Source organism: Prunus mume, linkage group LG2 (genome assembly GCF_029339155.1).
Source record: "Prunus mume cultivar Tortuosa linkage group LG2, ASM2933915v1, whole genome shotgun sequence".
Taxonomy (NCBI): Eukaryota; Viridiplantae; Streptophyta; class Magnoliopsida; order Rosales; family Rosaceae; genus Prunus; species Prunus mume.
Window position 1 is genome coordinate 14,057,305 of NC_142699.1, and position 14,517 is coordinate 14,071,821.

The 14,517-nt window shown below is 39.7% G+C and overlaps 2 protein-coding genes and 1 long non-coding RNA gene across 5 annotated transcripts; 2 read left to right on the forward strand and 1 right to left on the reverse strand.

The window, feature by feature from the left end:
* Window positions 1-747: 747 nt before the first annotated feature.
* Window positions 748-5,546, reverse strand: LOC103320852 (sugar transporter ERD6-like 6). The gene is made up of 18 exons (XM_089044352.1): window positions 5,234-5,546; window positions 4,982-5,044; window positions 4,799-4,888; window positions 4,643-4,702; window positions 4,479-4,544; window positions 4,321-4,386; window positions 4,143-4,218; window positions 3,595-3,659; window positions 3,409-3,501; window positions 3,223-3,303; window positions 3,033-3,117; window positions 2,747-2,793; window positions 2,597-2,659; window positions 2,436-2,495; window positions 2,280-2,345; window positions 2,115-2,174; window positions 1,325-1,439; window positions 748-1,144 (listed from the first exon to the last, which is right to left on the reverse strand). Exons 1-18 carry the CDS (start codon window positions 5,423-5,425, stop codon window positions 1,032-1,034), a joined length of 1,461 nt encoding a protein of 486 aa, XP_088900478.1. The 5' UTR covers window positions 5,426-5,546; the 3' UTR covers window positions 748-1,031.
* A 1,653-nt stretch (window positions 5,547-7,199) lies between these two features.
* LOC103320853 (alkylbase DNA glycosidase-like protein mag2) lies at window positions 7,200-11,809 on the forward strand. Of its 3 annotated transcripts, none has more exons than XM_008222588.3 (2): window positions 7,200-8,674; window positions 10,641-10,893. In XM_008222588.3, the coding sequence occupies exons 1-2, from the start codon at window positions 7,560-7,562 to the stop codon at window positions 10,729-10,731; spliced, it is 1,206 nt and encodes a 401-aa protein (XP_008220810.1). In that variant the 5' UTR covers window positions 7,200-7,559; the 3' UTR covers window positions 10,732-10,893. The 3 variants fall into 3 exon arrangements, with proteins under 3 accessions (XP_008220810.1, XP_088900479.1, XP_008220811.1); XM_089044353.1 differs by lacking the exon at window positions 10,641-10,893 and adding an exon at window positions 11,665-11,809 and having other exon boundaries at window positions 7,210-8,674; XM_008222589.3 differs by having other exon boundaries at window positions 7,210-8,674; window positions 10,694-10,893.
* LOC148919689 (uncharacterized) lies at window positions 10,933-11,316 on the forward strand. The gene is made up of 2 exons (XR_016123511.1): window positions 10,933-11,070; window positions 11,182-11,316. It is a non-coding gene; the product is annotated as an uncharacterized LOC148919689 (long non-coding RNA).
* Window positions 11,810-14,517: the final 2,708 nt, after the last annotated feature.

Here is a 14,517-nt window from a genome sequence, read left to right on the forward strand (position 1 = left end):
TTCACTTTGAATTGGATTTTTCTTTTTGATTGTAACTTTAATTCATTTTGCTTTGCATTTTCTTTTTAGTTTGTAACTTTAAAGGATTTGGAATTGAAATGCTTGATAAGTTTAACTTTAATTGGAATGTTTGGAATTGTAACTTTAATTTTCTTAGGTTGCGAATGCTTGAGAAGTTGAGGAGATTGTGAATTTATATATGCTTGAGAAATTGAGGTTGTGTATTTATTTATTTAGGTTGTGAATTTATATTTTTGTGAATGCTTGAGAACTTGCAGTTTTAAACCGCAAAACGCGGTTGGTTTGCGGTTTCAAAAATCACTAAACCGCAAATAATAGATCGGTTTGCGGTTTGAGTAAAAATTCGCGATTACCGAACCGCAACCACCCCTAAATATAACCCACTAAAGGTCATTAGATGTATATGTAGGATTAGTAATTCATATCCACCGTTGACCAGCAAAAACAAAGGGTAATTCATATCCACCAGTCATTTGAAGGCACAGCTTCCTTTCCCCTTCACTTACAGGTTGTAAGATTGATGGATTGACTGTTTGGATGGTCCCTAACTTGTTATGAGGACCTCGTTTTCACAAATCATCCCGCCAACCCCCACACCAATCACCTGCCTGAGAAGATAAACCGTCTACTCAGGTGATGGGTATACTTGTTGGGTTTGATAAAAACTCATCGAGTTCTTACATACATAATAATATCATAGGATAAGAGGGCAAAATAGAAATCTGCTAGGTCGGAAAATTAATTTAATGAATTTAATAAACTATAAGACAATTGTTGTGAGTTTACAGCTACCTCTAGAAGATAGTGACGAGCAATGAATGTAGCAATAGAACACCAACGGCTGGCTGAAGAAGAAGAAGAAGCCTGTTCTTATGTCACGAAAAGATTACAAAACGTGCACGTTTCACGTTGCACAATTTCTCTGGGATTATCTCAAAACGGTAACTCTTGGTTTTTTCTTCTAACAGAAGGAAGAAAGCAAGTAATATGCAAGAAGGGGAAAGAAAACCTCATCTGAAGGAGAACTGAATCTCTTCCAGAGTTCTCCCTTTCGTCTCGGGAACCCAAATGGTTACAAATACGACAGTGAAAGCACTCACAAGCATGTAAATGGTGAAGGTTCCTGTTGAAAGTGGAAGCTGCCCATTAGCCCCAAATAATAACAAGAGAAAGAAAAAAACCACTAAATAATACAACCAAGGATAAAACAACATCATTCAATAAGTGGTTGCTCGACCCAATTATAAGGCAAAGTTTCTAATGTGTGTGTGTATGAGAGAGAGAGACAGAGAGAGAGGCACACCTCCGCTGCTCCATTCCAACAGCAAGTTTGCAGTCATCGTGACCACCCAGGATACGAACCAGTTGGCAAGTGTTGCTATGCTTCCGGCAAGGCCTTTAATATTAATTGGAAGAATCTGCATTACCAAATTCACATTTTATTGGATGATCCAAAAAAGATATATATATATATATATATATCTGCAGCAAGTTATTAGAACAAAATTTTGTACTCAATGCAAGACACTAAACACTACGCCTGACAAGAAATTCTAAAATCAAATGTTTTTTGGGATGGTCAGCAGCCAAAGAATAAGGCATGCACAGATGCATGATGACAAACTTAGTGAAAGTCTTATCCTTTCTTTTTTCTTTCTTGGTTAAATTCAAAATTGCAAAGCTACTTAAAAGAGTAGTTGGCGAAGGAATTTTGTATTGGCCAGAATATTATGCTAAAGTTCATGATGCCAAGTTTTCAAGCACATAGAGGTAACCAGGCAGAAGCTTCGATTGCAGAAAATTCATCTTCAGTAATATAATGAATATTTGCAATGGAGAAATCTTGGCATACAACGGATTCATCTGCTTCTCCAAGTAGAGTTTGGAGACAAAACTTGAAATATAGGAAACCAGACATGCACTAGTACACACGTCGTACTGGTATGAACAAAGGGCATGTTGCAAACATTGCAGGTGAAAGAACTTGCAGGTATTGAAATTTGAAAACATAAGGGTTATATTGCATATGAGTCTCTAGCAGACCTGCCAAGGGCAAGCAATTACCGTATCAAAAGACTATATTATTGACATACCTCGGACATTATAATCCATGGAATAGCTCCTACACCCAGAGAGAAGAAAAGTACCATGGCCTGAAAGAATAGTGTAAGACAAAGGAATTATCAGTAGAAAAGGCCAAAAATGAATATGAGAGAACCAATGTTCTTTGAATTGTAATATTAAGAACATTAACATACCACAACTCCAACCACTGTTATGATGCCCAATATGCTAAAAATATTTGAATCAGTTGCTACCAAATCCTGCGATCAGTGGAATTTCTTTTTTGAGAATATACACAAAACAAGCAAATACCCATAATATTTTTCTAGAAAACATTAAAGCTTTAATACCTTTAGAAAGAATGCTACTGCAACGACTAGGAGGCTAACTGTCATTCCAGCAGAAGAGATCTACGAGGAATTGTATAAAATTTATTCATTTCTTCTAGTCCAAAAGAATAATAAATTAATGACTCAACAGTGACAAAAAAATAATAATAATTCAATCTCACAATAAGCAGAAGTCGACGGCCTGCTTTGTCCACCAACCAAGTAGTCACCCCGGTGGCTATGACCTAAATGCATACAGATACTTGTTATGTTTACAACTTGAGAATATTGGGTGAGAGAAGAAACCAATTTTGAAGATTTTATTGATGTACCTGAACAGCACCAAGGCCACATGTGGCTACATTACTTGATGAAATCCCTATTCAAAAACTAAAACTAATAAGAGTCATTTCAAATGAACAGAAAACCGACTTAAGTCTGTTTTCCTCTATAACATACATGTAATGCCTATCTGTGTCCTACATGTAAAATAAAAAGGAAGTACATTCACACACTTCTTGGCGGTCAAAGGAAACAGGGAGCAAAGAATATGACACTGTTCCTATGTTCTGTGCAGCATCCCAACTCAATTCTTTCAGATAAGATGGGAAACCTTACCGGCAGTTGCGAAAATGGTACTGGAATAGAATAGAACGCCGTTAATTCCACTTAGCTGTTGAAGAACAAGTAAACCAATTCCAATCTGCAACACAAAAGTTAGTGAAATCAGTCAGGTTTTGACATATGCATCTTTGAGATGAAAACATAGCCAATTAGAGAACCAACTCTTCTGGACTATAATTAATACCATTAAAGGAAGCCAATATCTTTTTTGTTTGAGTTGTGCAAACCGAATTGTTGTTCTTCTGGTTGTTGATGCTACAGATCTCTGCCCAATATATATCAAGGAAATTATTTACATAGGTGAATTTCCAAGAGTGAAATGGTAATAACATAATTTAAAGGTCTTTAGCAGGAAACTGTGGCTTTGTACCTTGATCTCATTCACTTCAACCGAAATATCAGTATCAAATCCCCGGAGAACTTGCAAAGAGGCTTCGAAATCCTCGGTCATACCCATTTTTGCCTGTTGGATGTTGAAACCAAAAATGAAAAAACTGTGATATCATATCTAGCACTCTAACTGTGATTGAGAGGAAAACCTACTTTGGTGACTTACCAGCCATCGAGGAGATTCTGGAATGAAAAAGAGCCCGGGTATCAATATCGTACAAGGCAATATTCCTGAAAAGTAATAATTTGAACCATCAATATAAAAATGTTCACCAGAAATGAAATCTGCTGCTATTACAAATAATAGTACGACTTGTCTTTTCTCCTGAGTATATAGAAGCTTTTTAGAATTAAAACCAATAACACGAACTGCTCCATGAATACCAAACATTTGCCATGACAGTACTGCAAAAATTTACTGTTTGGGTTGACAATGTAAGAAGCAATGAAACCAAGTGTAAAGTGTTCTCTCAAAGATGATATAAGACTTCATTTATGTAATAAAATTTCTAATTACCATTAGCAAGAAAGCAAATTTGTAATTTGTAATTCTTTCAAGTAAATCGAGTTTAGGAAAATCCTACATCCATGACAGAAACAACTTCTATAGATATAAGATAGAAACGTGTCATCAATCTAATAGGGAGAAATATAATAGCCAGAATATTTTCCAACAAGTGATGTGGACACCACAATGAATTTTAAGAAGATTACCCAGAACTGCAAGTATCCTCCATTGAACTAAAAGTCCAAGCAGATAAGCCAGCATTATCCCAATGGTTACAGAGAGCTACAGAACAAGGATTAAAGTTTAAATCATCTGATTACAGATATATGTTAGTAACTACTAACACAAACTCATGGTAAAAATAAGCTACTAAACAAGACCAACCTGATTGATTGAACCCAAAGCACCTCTTAAGTTTTGAGGTGCTATCTCAGCTATATATACAGGCACCTAGCAATGATCAACCAAGTCAGTACTCTCACAGTTACTCACCCCACATAATTCCAACATAGAAAGACATCACTGAAACAACTCAACACTACCGTGTACGAGATTATTCCCACGCCAAATCCTTCCAACAGTCTTCCCATGTAGAGAAAAGAAGAATCCTACAAAAAGAATTAAAGTTGATGTAAGACAGCATATTCCTGACTGCATTCTGTTCATGTCTAGATTCCTATAAACCGGTACAGTCATGAAAACTCACTTTGGCAAATGATATAGCAAGCCAGCCGATAACATTAGGAATGGCAGCAATCATTAAAGACTGCAATTAATAAAACCCAGTCTTAGAATTAAACAAAAGAACGTTAGTCAAAGATGCTACGCTTAATAAGGAATAGAATTAGTGATCAAATCCTACCCCTTTGCGACCAATATACTCAGCAATCTGACCGCTGGCTATAGCTCCTACCATGGCACCCACATTCGATAAAGAACCAAAAAGAGAATACTGACCCAGATGATAATAGTTAGAAACTAAAACCAATCAAACAAACAAACCCAGTATACAAATACACATTAAAAAAAAAACTGAGATTCAAACCTCTGACACTGTGAGTCCAAGATCCTTGATGATTGCTGCTTGGGTCGGAGAAGAATATCCAGACTGCAGGAACGAAAAATGTGATTCGTAAACAGATATGAATAGAGGAAAAGTATAATCAAGCTCAATCTTCTCATTTCTTGAGCTCTCCGCAATCAAAAAGCTCAACTTGTCCAAAACTCAATCAGCTCAGGCTCTCTAATTGCGAAAAAAACAATTTGAAGAAGAAGAAGAAGAGCGAGCTATGCTTACGGTGAAGCCGAATTGGATAGGACCCAAAGCGACAATCAAAACACAAGCCACCACAGAAATGGAGCTATCTCGAATGACCTGGGACGAGCCCATCATACTGGATTGCCTGGAACCCATGCGGTACCAGCTCCCAGTGTGCAGGAAGGGCTTCCTGAGATCTCTTCCCTCTTCATTGTCGTCCCTGAAACTCATTGTGGCCTCTGCGATCAGAGAAACAGAGAAACAGACAAAGTTCACTGCGTGCAAAACGACCCACAGAGAAGAGAAGCCGTAATATAAATGGAGCCTATAGGCTTACGCTATGATTATTGTCTCCAATCGTCCGTTTATCGTGCTGGCCTGTAAGTCCAGCTCCGCACCTTGCCGTTACCAACAGATTCGTGCTGTGACTGTGCAACCGAGCTCATCTTCTGCCACGTCGGCAACACATATTATAATACGTGTTTATAGTTTATGCGCGGTCTTATCTTATGATTGTCTATCTGTAACTTTCTTTTTTAAATGAAGTCTATCTGCAACTTTCACCAATGAGTTTCATTGTCTTTTTGGTTTTTTTCAATACAAGCGGTAGTTTAAATTTTAAGTTAAATTTAGAGAACATATATATTGTTCTGATCAATTAACTTAATTTAAATATATATTTTTAATTGTTTTAAGTAGGCGTCAATTATATAGTCTTATGCTATTTAAGAAGGATTATGATTTTTATGTGCAAAGATTAGGTTTTTATATGCTAATTAAATGAATATGTTGTAAGTTACTAGTTGTGTGTGGTTGTAGGTAGGCTCGTGGGTCTCGTTAGCCACTATCACCATCCGTCCTCTGAGTTTGGACAACTTGTACATGGTGGTAGAATGATAACAAGTGATAAGTAGTACCGTCCTCCTCTTTCAAAAAAAAAAAAAAACTTACCTATAATGAGAATAACTATTTAGGCTCTTGCTTGTACCAGCTTTCAGTTCTTCTTCAATAATTATTTAGGCTCTTGTTTGTACCAGCCTTCAGTTCCTTTTGCATTATTGACCACCTACCCACCAATTAGTCCAATTCAATCAAAACGGAACAAAACAAAACCCACGTGATTTTGCACGGTTTTAGATTATCTACTAATTTCAACCTAATAGTTGTTTGTTTTTATCAGAAATCTCAACCTAATTCATTCACACATCCAACTTTTAACTTATTAACAAATAATACATCTACTATAATAAGATGCCTGCTATCCTTAATAAAAAAAAGAAAAAAAAAAGCAGTTGTATAGATATCAGTCTACCTAACAGTCCTTAATCAGTTTTAGACGCAAACACCATTTGTTCATAATCGCAATCACAAGTCCTGTTGAAAACTTTGAACTATGTCTCCTTGTCCACCGAGATCAATCAGTCGGTATCTTTTCTTTATTTTTTTATTTTTTTATTTTTTATGAATAAAAGGTATAATCACATCTGAATTAGTATTAGTGTAATCATTCATTATATGTTGCAATTTATTTATTTAGTTGGGCTTCCAATATGAAAATTAAAACCATTAAAAAGACAAATTTGGGTTAGGCGATTTGGTTTAAGCATGATGAATTGAACCCATCTTGGGTTGGGTAAGCGATGATCTAACAATTGGGAGAGGCCCAGACCGATACATATATCTGATAGAAATACAAGTTCAAATTCATCAGGCAAACTTTGGGTTTATACCGGGCTTTACAAGACCCAATCAATAACTCTATTGCTTCATGTTTTGTTCTGCCAAACACGCTATAACGGGCCTCAGCCCAAAAAAACAAAATAGAAGAAGAAGAAGAAAATAATCATAATTAATGTTGTACTGCAACTGGAGGAAGAAAACAAGGATAAGTCACGCGCTAAAATGGAGCGTGAAGCAGAAAAATCCCTAATTGGATTTCATTTATTTGTTTTTTATTCCATGAGAGGAGGATGATGAACTTTTTGGTTATCGGAGGAGGAGAAAACGGAAGCCACCTGTTACTTTATTAAAGGACTCTCGCACTCGCAGTGAGAGAGAAAGAGAGAAAAATAAAATTTATTTATTAAAAAAAAAAAAAAAACATACTAGGGATATTGAAATTAAGAATGGAGAGTGTCAATAAAACTTTTGTTTCCCAGTCAATTTCGTAAAGGAACTTCAAACTACAGTCCCTTCTTCTTCCTTCTGCACACAAACACTCCCAATTTCCGATGGCTTCAATTCAATACTTCTCGTAAACCACCTCCGCCACCGCCACCGCCACCGGCCATCCCCACAACCACCCATATTTCCACTCAAGCCACCCATTGAATTTGAAATTGATACACACTCCTCCACTCCACATATGGGCGAGCAAACCCAGGTCCAGACCCAAACCCAAACCCAAACCCAGCCCCAGACTCCGACTCCGACCCAACCGCCTCACCATGACTCCATCGACGACACCACAATCGCCGAAGTGAGCCCCACACCCACCCAACTCACCAATGCTCCCTCCCAAACCTCATCGCCCCCTTCCAAAATCCCCTTCCGCCCCCGAAAGATCCGCAAGTTATCGCCCGACACCTCCGACCCCAATTCCTCCCAACAAATCGTCGCCTTACCCGACAACCCCAAACCCCTTCCCGCCGCCGCCAAGTCCGCCAAGTCCAAGGCCGTCCAGCAACGCGCCCTTTCGGCCCCGAAAATCGCAGCGCGGCCGCTTTCCTGCGAAGGTGAGGTCGAGGCGGCAATCCGCCATCTCCGAAACGCCGATCCGCTCCTTGCTCCGTTGATCGACCTCCACCAGCGGCCGACCTTTGACACCTTCCAGACCCCCTTCCTTGCCCTAACCCGTAGCATTCTCTACCAGCAACTCGCATACAAGGCCGGCAATTCGATCTACACGCGCTTCGTCAGCCTGTGCGGCGGCGAGGCCTGTGTCGTCCCCGAGACGGTCCTCGCCCAAACGCCTCAGCAGCTCCGCCAAATCGGGGTTTCGGGCCGAAAAGCCAGCTACCTCCACGACTTGGCCAGAAAGTACCAGAACGGGATTCTATCGGACGCGGCGATTGTAAATATGGACGACAAGTCGCTGTTCACAATGCTGACGATGGTCAATGGGATCGGCTCTTGGTCTGTGCACATGTTCATGATTTTCTCGCTTCACAGGCCCGACGTGCTTCCGATCAACGACCTCAGCATGCGCAAAGGCGTTCAGCTTCTCTACAATCTTGACGAGTTGCCTCGGCCGTCTCAGATGGAGCATTTGTGTGAGAAGTGGCGGCCGTACCGGTCCGTCGCGGCTTGTTATATGTGGAGATTTAGTGAATCCAAGGGAGCTCCTTCGAGTGCGGCGGCCGTGGCGGCTGGTGCGACTCTACCGCCACAGCAGCAGCAGGAGGAGCAGCAACAACAGCATCCTCAGCACCCTCAGCAACAGCAGCTTATGGATTCACTCAGCAGTCTTATTAATATTGGGTATAAATTTCAATCCTTTTCACTTAAATTCAATTATTGGTTTTGGGCAATTCCATTGAGTATCCGTTTGTAGTTTAATTGCAAATGCCGCTACAAGATGATAGCTTTGTGAATATTTCTTTTGTTTATTTGAATTTTGGTTTTGCTATATTAGAAGCAGTCTATCTGTGCCTGAATGTTTAAACCCTTGTAGTTTGCTTAGTTCCTTTCTTTTTTTGGTCGTTTATGTATACACTCTTGTTAAGTGTTTAGAATGGCATTTCAAATGCCCTCTGACTGTTATTCTTCTTATTGAAAGCTGGGTTTGTTTGCTTGAGATGCTGTTCTTACTGAAATTGATATCCCCTTTGTTGACATTTGTGCTTCCTTTCTCTGATGTGTGTCGTCCTGTGTGGAAGGATGCTCTGTGCATGTTTTTTCCTTAACGTGTTTTTATACTTGCATGTTATTCTTTCTAACTTTGTGCTGAATCACAGAGTTAAAGGAAAATTTCTTCCATTGAAATAGAAGATAAACATGCCCTGTTACATCATGATAAATATAAGAAGAAACTAAACACTCTTAAACCTTTTCCTATCAAGGCCCTGAACCTTTTCCTCCACCATTAGTCTCTTAATATGTTGTCTCTTCTTCGTCATCTTAGAACACCCAGAGAGCACACATGGGTTGTTTCCCAATCTGTCCATGTCTGCTTAGTTGCTCAGTATTCTTCCCAAGCTATGTAATTATGAAATATGTTTGTAATTTCCAATCAGAGCTTTAGTCATCCAAAGCAGTAAGTGTATAGGAGTAGTAGGCTAGGTGGTGTTCCATGACACTTCCAGTTTTCTTCTGTACTATTGGTTTGTTTCTGAAGAAATTTTTGAGACCCCAAAGAGTTTTTTGTGTTCTTTTAATCTCCTTACCATTAAAGGCCACACGGTGAACACGAAAGTTGCTCTAGCATAGGTTTAGGTAATGGTGAGGAAGCTGGATGATACCAGCCTCCAGGCACAATAGAAAACACTATGTTTACCATTGGTGGAGAGTGTGGACCACCTCCTCCTTCATTGCCCTTTCTCTCTAAAGTTGTGGGAGACGTTACTGAAGGAAGTTAACACTGTGTGGGTAATACCGAAAGGCTGTTTCGAACTTTTTTCCATCAAATTTGATACTTTGGGAAGGGGAAAGAAAGCTAAAAACCTTTGGGGCAGTCTGATGCAGGCAGTGATCTGGAACCTTTGGCTGGAACGTAACAGGAGAATCTTCGAGGATTATAAGGGAGTGGGAGTGGTAGAGTTATGGGATAGAGTGAAGTTTTGGGCTGCCCTTTGGGCATCAATTTCCCTTGCTTTTAAGGATACATCCTATCCTACAATTATGCGCAATCTGCTGACTGTAGTATCTTAAGGGGTTGTCTTTTGATTGGCTGTTTTGTTTTCTGTGTTGAGTGGCCTTGTGTTTGTTTCACTGGCTAGTGCTTCTTTCTTTTTGTCTGTGTTCTAAATGCCTCCCTTTTTGATCCTTTCAAATTTTGAATAAAAAATGTTTCTATTTAAATAAAATAAAATAAAAAAGGTTTACCATTGATTGTTGGGGTCTTGTTTTATTCAAATTTATGTCTAAGCAAAAAAATTTTGTTTATCCCCTTATCAGCGGTAGATTTATCTTGAATCAGTATTTCATAATACACCATATATTTGCAGTTTTTCACTGGGTATGAAGAGATGAGCTTTTTTGTTGCTTACTGGATATTTGATTGTACTGACCATCAATTTCTGTCATTGTTGGAGTTATGGAATATGTTATTTTGAGTATGAGCTTTGGGTTAGTTTAGTAGTAGATCCGGGCGAGAACTAAATAATTAATTTGTGGTCTTATTTCAGCAAATCTTGGGAGCTCATATATCATAAATTAATAGTATTTAACTTTTTAATAAAATGAATGTTATATGTAAGAGTTTAATGGTTTTGGCTTTTTATGGAAGGAATGGTGCCTGCATTCATGGTGAACTATCCTTTTCCATGTCATGTGATACAGGGCCTGTACCTGGGGACCTTGATCGGGAATGGAATTGAGAAGTTAGTCCTTCAGTCATGTTTATTCGACTTAGCTTGAGCAAGTTCAAGAATGGTTCATGTGTGGAAATCTTGCTGCTAAAAGCTCTGGCATGCAAGCTTTCAAGGATGAGACTGTATTGAACCCTATTCAGTAATTATTATGCTTTGGGATTAAATAAACACTGTCTATGCAATGCTCTAGTTTTATTGTCTTCAATTTAGAAAACATCAATAAGTTGGCGACGAGATTTCTTATAGGACTTGAGAGAATGCAATGCTTCAATGCCTTTACCCGTAGATTGAGCAACCGTAGAGTAGAGGGAAGCCCTTCACCGTCGGATGTGGTTAGCACTCTTGGTGAGTGTGATTCTAATATTTGAAACCATATTTAGCTGATTTAGATTGCCCTAGTACCAGACATTATGTACAATTAAATTTCAAATCATAAGCTTAAAGGGGGTTTTGCAGGCTGCTTCTTTGTTTCATATGATCTTCAGTTAGGAGTCTTTTTGGCCAGTTTCAAAATTGGAGGATGATCTCAATGAGCATTTTGACCGGTTTTTTTATTTTTATTTATTCGATTTTTGATGATATCTTTGGTTATTTTCCTTAAACTGCCACTGTGCCCAACTGTCAGCACTCAGCAGCAGGGACCTAATCGCTAAATCAGCCAAGTTTAAATGGTGATGAAATCCCGGACTAGATATAGGAAGTTTATTTGGGCCACCCTTCTCAGAAAAAGGTTCTTGTTGTAAGGGTTGCTGGGCTTACACTGCGATTTTTTTATAATTTCTACTCAACATCTCCCATAATCCCTCTTCTTTTTTTTTTCTATATATAAAAATTAATTAATTTTTTTAAAACCTAATATAAAATGTCCGTTACCTTGTCTCTACTTCTTTTTCATTTTTCGAATGTGAAGATCCTCGAGGGTTTTTTTTTAATCTGCAGATAACGTGGAAGTACTTTCTGTATTTACGTTGGGATTTTAGAAGCTGAGGTACATTGGAGCAAGAAGAGGCCGTCCGTCGAGAGTATTATTGTAAGGGAAAAATACGTATGTATTGTTGCTAAAAATAAAAATACACATGTATCATATTGTGGTGTTATTAGATTAGTGATTGATCCGCATGTAAAGTATAAAGTGGAAGCTATTGTACATTACGTGAAAATTTGAGGCATATTTGCCAAATTTCATTCAATAATACTTCCGAGTATCAGCCTGCTATAATCATCATCACAGCAAATGACAAATCTAGCCTTTTCAATTTTATTTGTCAACAATAAATGATTTCCTCGTCTTTATGACATGATCAATGGATAAAGCCAGAATCTTTGCAATCATCGGCAACCAACCAGCAGTGTCTTGTAGCCGCAACATATATATACACATGGGAAACAAAATATCTGTCACTCTCATGCATGCATGGCTTTTTTTTGCTTTTTTCTTTCTAATCCTTTTAGGAATTTATTATATCATGGATCAAGCCAGGCATCAAAACGTTAATCCAAATGTATATTCCTCCTCCGATGGGATATTCATTTAGGCCGGCAGATTATATGCTTGTTTAATTCAGAAACCACAGTTCACAGACAGCACCATGAAATACAAAACAAAAACATGAACTTCCACATCAACTATGGGATCGGCGAGCCTTTTCTTATTACAGTTGTAGCTCCAGAATGTGGGATATCCTAACGAATATCTCTTATTCTCTATTTAATTTCGTCGTTTTATGCACCACGCCCAACATCAAATGTCTTATCTCTAAACCATTATACCAACTTTGTCAACTATAAAATGGTCTCAAAATGCAGACACTTGGTAAGACAACACAAACCCAAAACCGGAAACACACCACCATGATGAACTACGAGAACTATGATCCTTCCTATCCCGACCAGCCTGTGGTGGACCTCTACCTACAAGTCTGGGCTAATCTCCCGGCCTTCCGATCCAAGCCAGCCTTCGTTTGGGTCGAAGACGGCTCCGCCATTGATGCTAAGTCAACCCTCACGTATGCTCAGCTCAATGACTCGGTGCAGTGCATTGCTTCTCAATTGCTCATCCCACTTCAACGAGGTGACACTGTCGTTATCCTATGCTCACCGGGGCTCGAACTAGTCGAGACCATTTTCGGGTGCCAAAGGGCTGGCCTTTTGAGCGTGCCCATTTCCCCCCCCGACCCTTCTTTCACTAATCAAAACTTCCACCACCTTATAAGAGCCCTCTCCCAAACAAAGCCTAAAGCTGCCATAGCTCACCCCACCTACATCACAAGCATTAACCACTACATATCCTCCTCATCCTCCAGCAAAAAGCTTGTTCATATGTTGCAAAGTCTCCACTGGATTTCCACTGTTGACATTAAAGCTAAAGATAGAAAGTTACAACATTCCCAATTGGGTCCTAAATTTTCACCATACAAAGGCTGCAGAGCAGAGGATGTGTATCTGGTTCAGTACACTTCAGGAGCAACTGGGATCCCAAAGCCAGTGCTTGTCACAGCAGGTTCAGCTGCTCACAATGTTAGGACAGCCAGGAAGGCCTACGATCTTCACCCGAATAGCGTGATTGTTTCGTGGTTGCCTCAGTACCATGATTGTGGCCTCATGTTTCTGCTGTTAACAATTGTGTCTGGTGCAACAAGCGTCTTGACATCACCAACTGCGTTTGTTAACAGGCCAAGGCTGTGGCTCGAGCTAATAACACAGTTCAGAGCTACTTGCACTCCTGTTCCATCGTTCGCGCTGCCGCTAGTTGTCAAGCGAGGTGGGATTGACAAAGGCACCTCGCCTATACATCTATGGAGTTTACAGAATCTCGTTATTATAAACGAGCCGATTTACAGGGACGCGGTTGAGCAGTTTGTAAATGTGTTTAGGACTTTTGGGTTGAACCCATCGTCCATTTCTCCTTCTTATGGCTTGGCAGAGAACTGCACGTTTGTTTCAACAGCTTGGAGAGCATGCAGCAATGACGTTCCCAACATGCCATCATACAACAAGCTCTTGCCAAGTGCAAGGCTCGGCGAAAACGACGACGAACTGGTGGACATGGATATCATTGTCGTGAACGAAGAGACGCATGAAGCAGTTGAGGATGGGATTGAAGGAGAGATTTGGGTTTCGTCTCCCAGCAATGCCTCTGGTTACTTAGCCCACCCTACAATGACTCGTGAGGTGTATTACGCAAGGCTTAAGAACAAGGTGAGTCGGTGCTTTTTACGGACAGGTGATAGGGGTGTTGTGAAAGGAGACGAAAGGTATCTTTTTGTGATGGGTCGATGTGCAGACGTGATCAAACGTAAAAACCATGAAGAAATCCATCCACATTATATAGAAACAGCTGCTCATAATAGCAGTCCGGGGTTTCTGAGAGCGGGGTGTTCGGCTGCGTTTGAGATTTCAAACACAGTTGTGGTGGTTGTGGAGATGCAGAGGAGTGAGAAAGAGATTGGGGTTTTGAGGAAGATATGTGAAGGAGTGAGAAAAGGTGTGGCTGAGGAGGAGAGAGTTGAAGTTGGGATGGTGGTCCTGGTTAGAAGTGGGAGTGTGCCTAAAACTACTTCGGGTAAAATACAAAGATGGGCAGCTAAAGACAAGCTCATTGGAGGCAAAATGAGCGTTTTGATGGAGATGCGGTTTGGTGATTATGGTGACTCTTTTTCAAGTTTTGGGACAATAATTGGTGAAAGTGAGGGGAAAGTTGATTACGGGGGAGGAAGAGGAGGGAAGACAAAAGTGGGGGTAGGTGAGGAGAGAGAGGACATCTTGCTCTCATTCTCATCAAACGGTCCACTT